At 41.9% G+C, this 253-nt stretch overlaps 1 protein-coding gene across 1 annotated transcript in view; it reads right to left on the reverse strand.

Annotated features, from left to right (window-relative positions):
* The window catches only part of LOC119594559, a gene marked incomplete in the record, with an annotated part of 82,416 nt that overhangs the window by 8,593 nt on the left and 73,570 nt on the right, over window positions 1-253 (reverse strand). The window contains 1 exon segment of the mRNA XM_037943591.1: window positions 6-62. Within this exon segment, the coding sequence (XP_037799519.1) occupies window positions 6-62 (57 nt within the window).

Genomic DNA, 253 nt, shown 5'->3' on the forward strand with positions numbered 1-253 from the left:
CATACCTTCTTGCCGCTGACGATGCTATTGTGTCTGCGGTGGAATAAGCGCTGCCATCATTTCTGTGGAGAAAGAGAATAAAAAACAAAAATCAGGTGACGTCTGGAAACCCTCCACTGCTCAGATGCCCAACAACGACAGAATCTCATTACGTTATGCAATTCTGTGATGCTGATTCAACAAGTGTTCGCAATAACGTAATATATTCCCGGTGACTTTTGTGCAGAATGCGAATAAATACATAAAAAGGTGA

The sequence above is a fragment of the Penaeus monodon genome, chromosome 34, assembly GCF_015228065.2.
Source record: "Penaeus monodon isolate SGIC_2016 chromosome 34, NSTDA_Pmon_1, whole genome shotgun sequence".
Lineage (NCBI taxonomy): Eukaryota > Metazoa > Arthropoda > Malacostraca > Decapoda > Penaeidae > Penaeus > Penaeus monodon.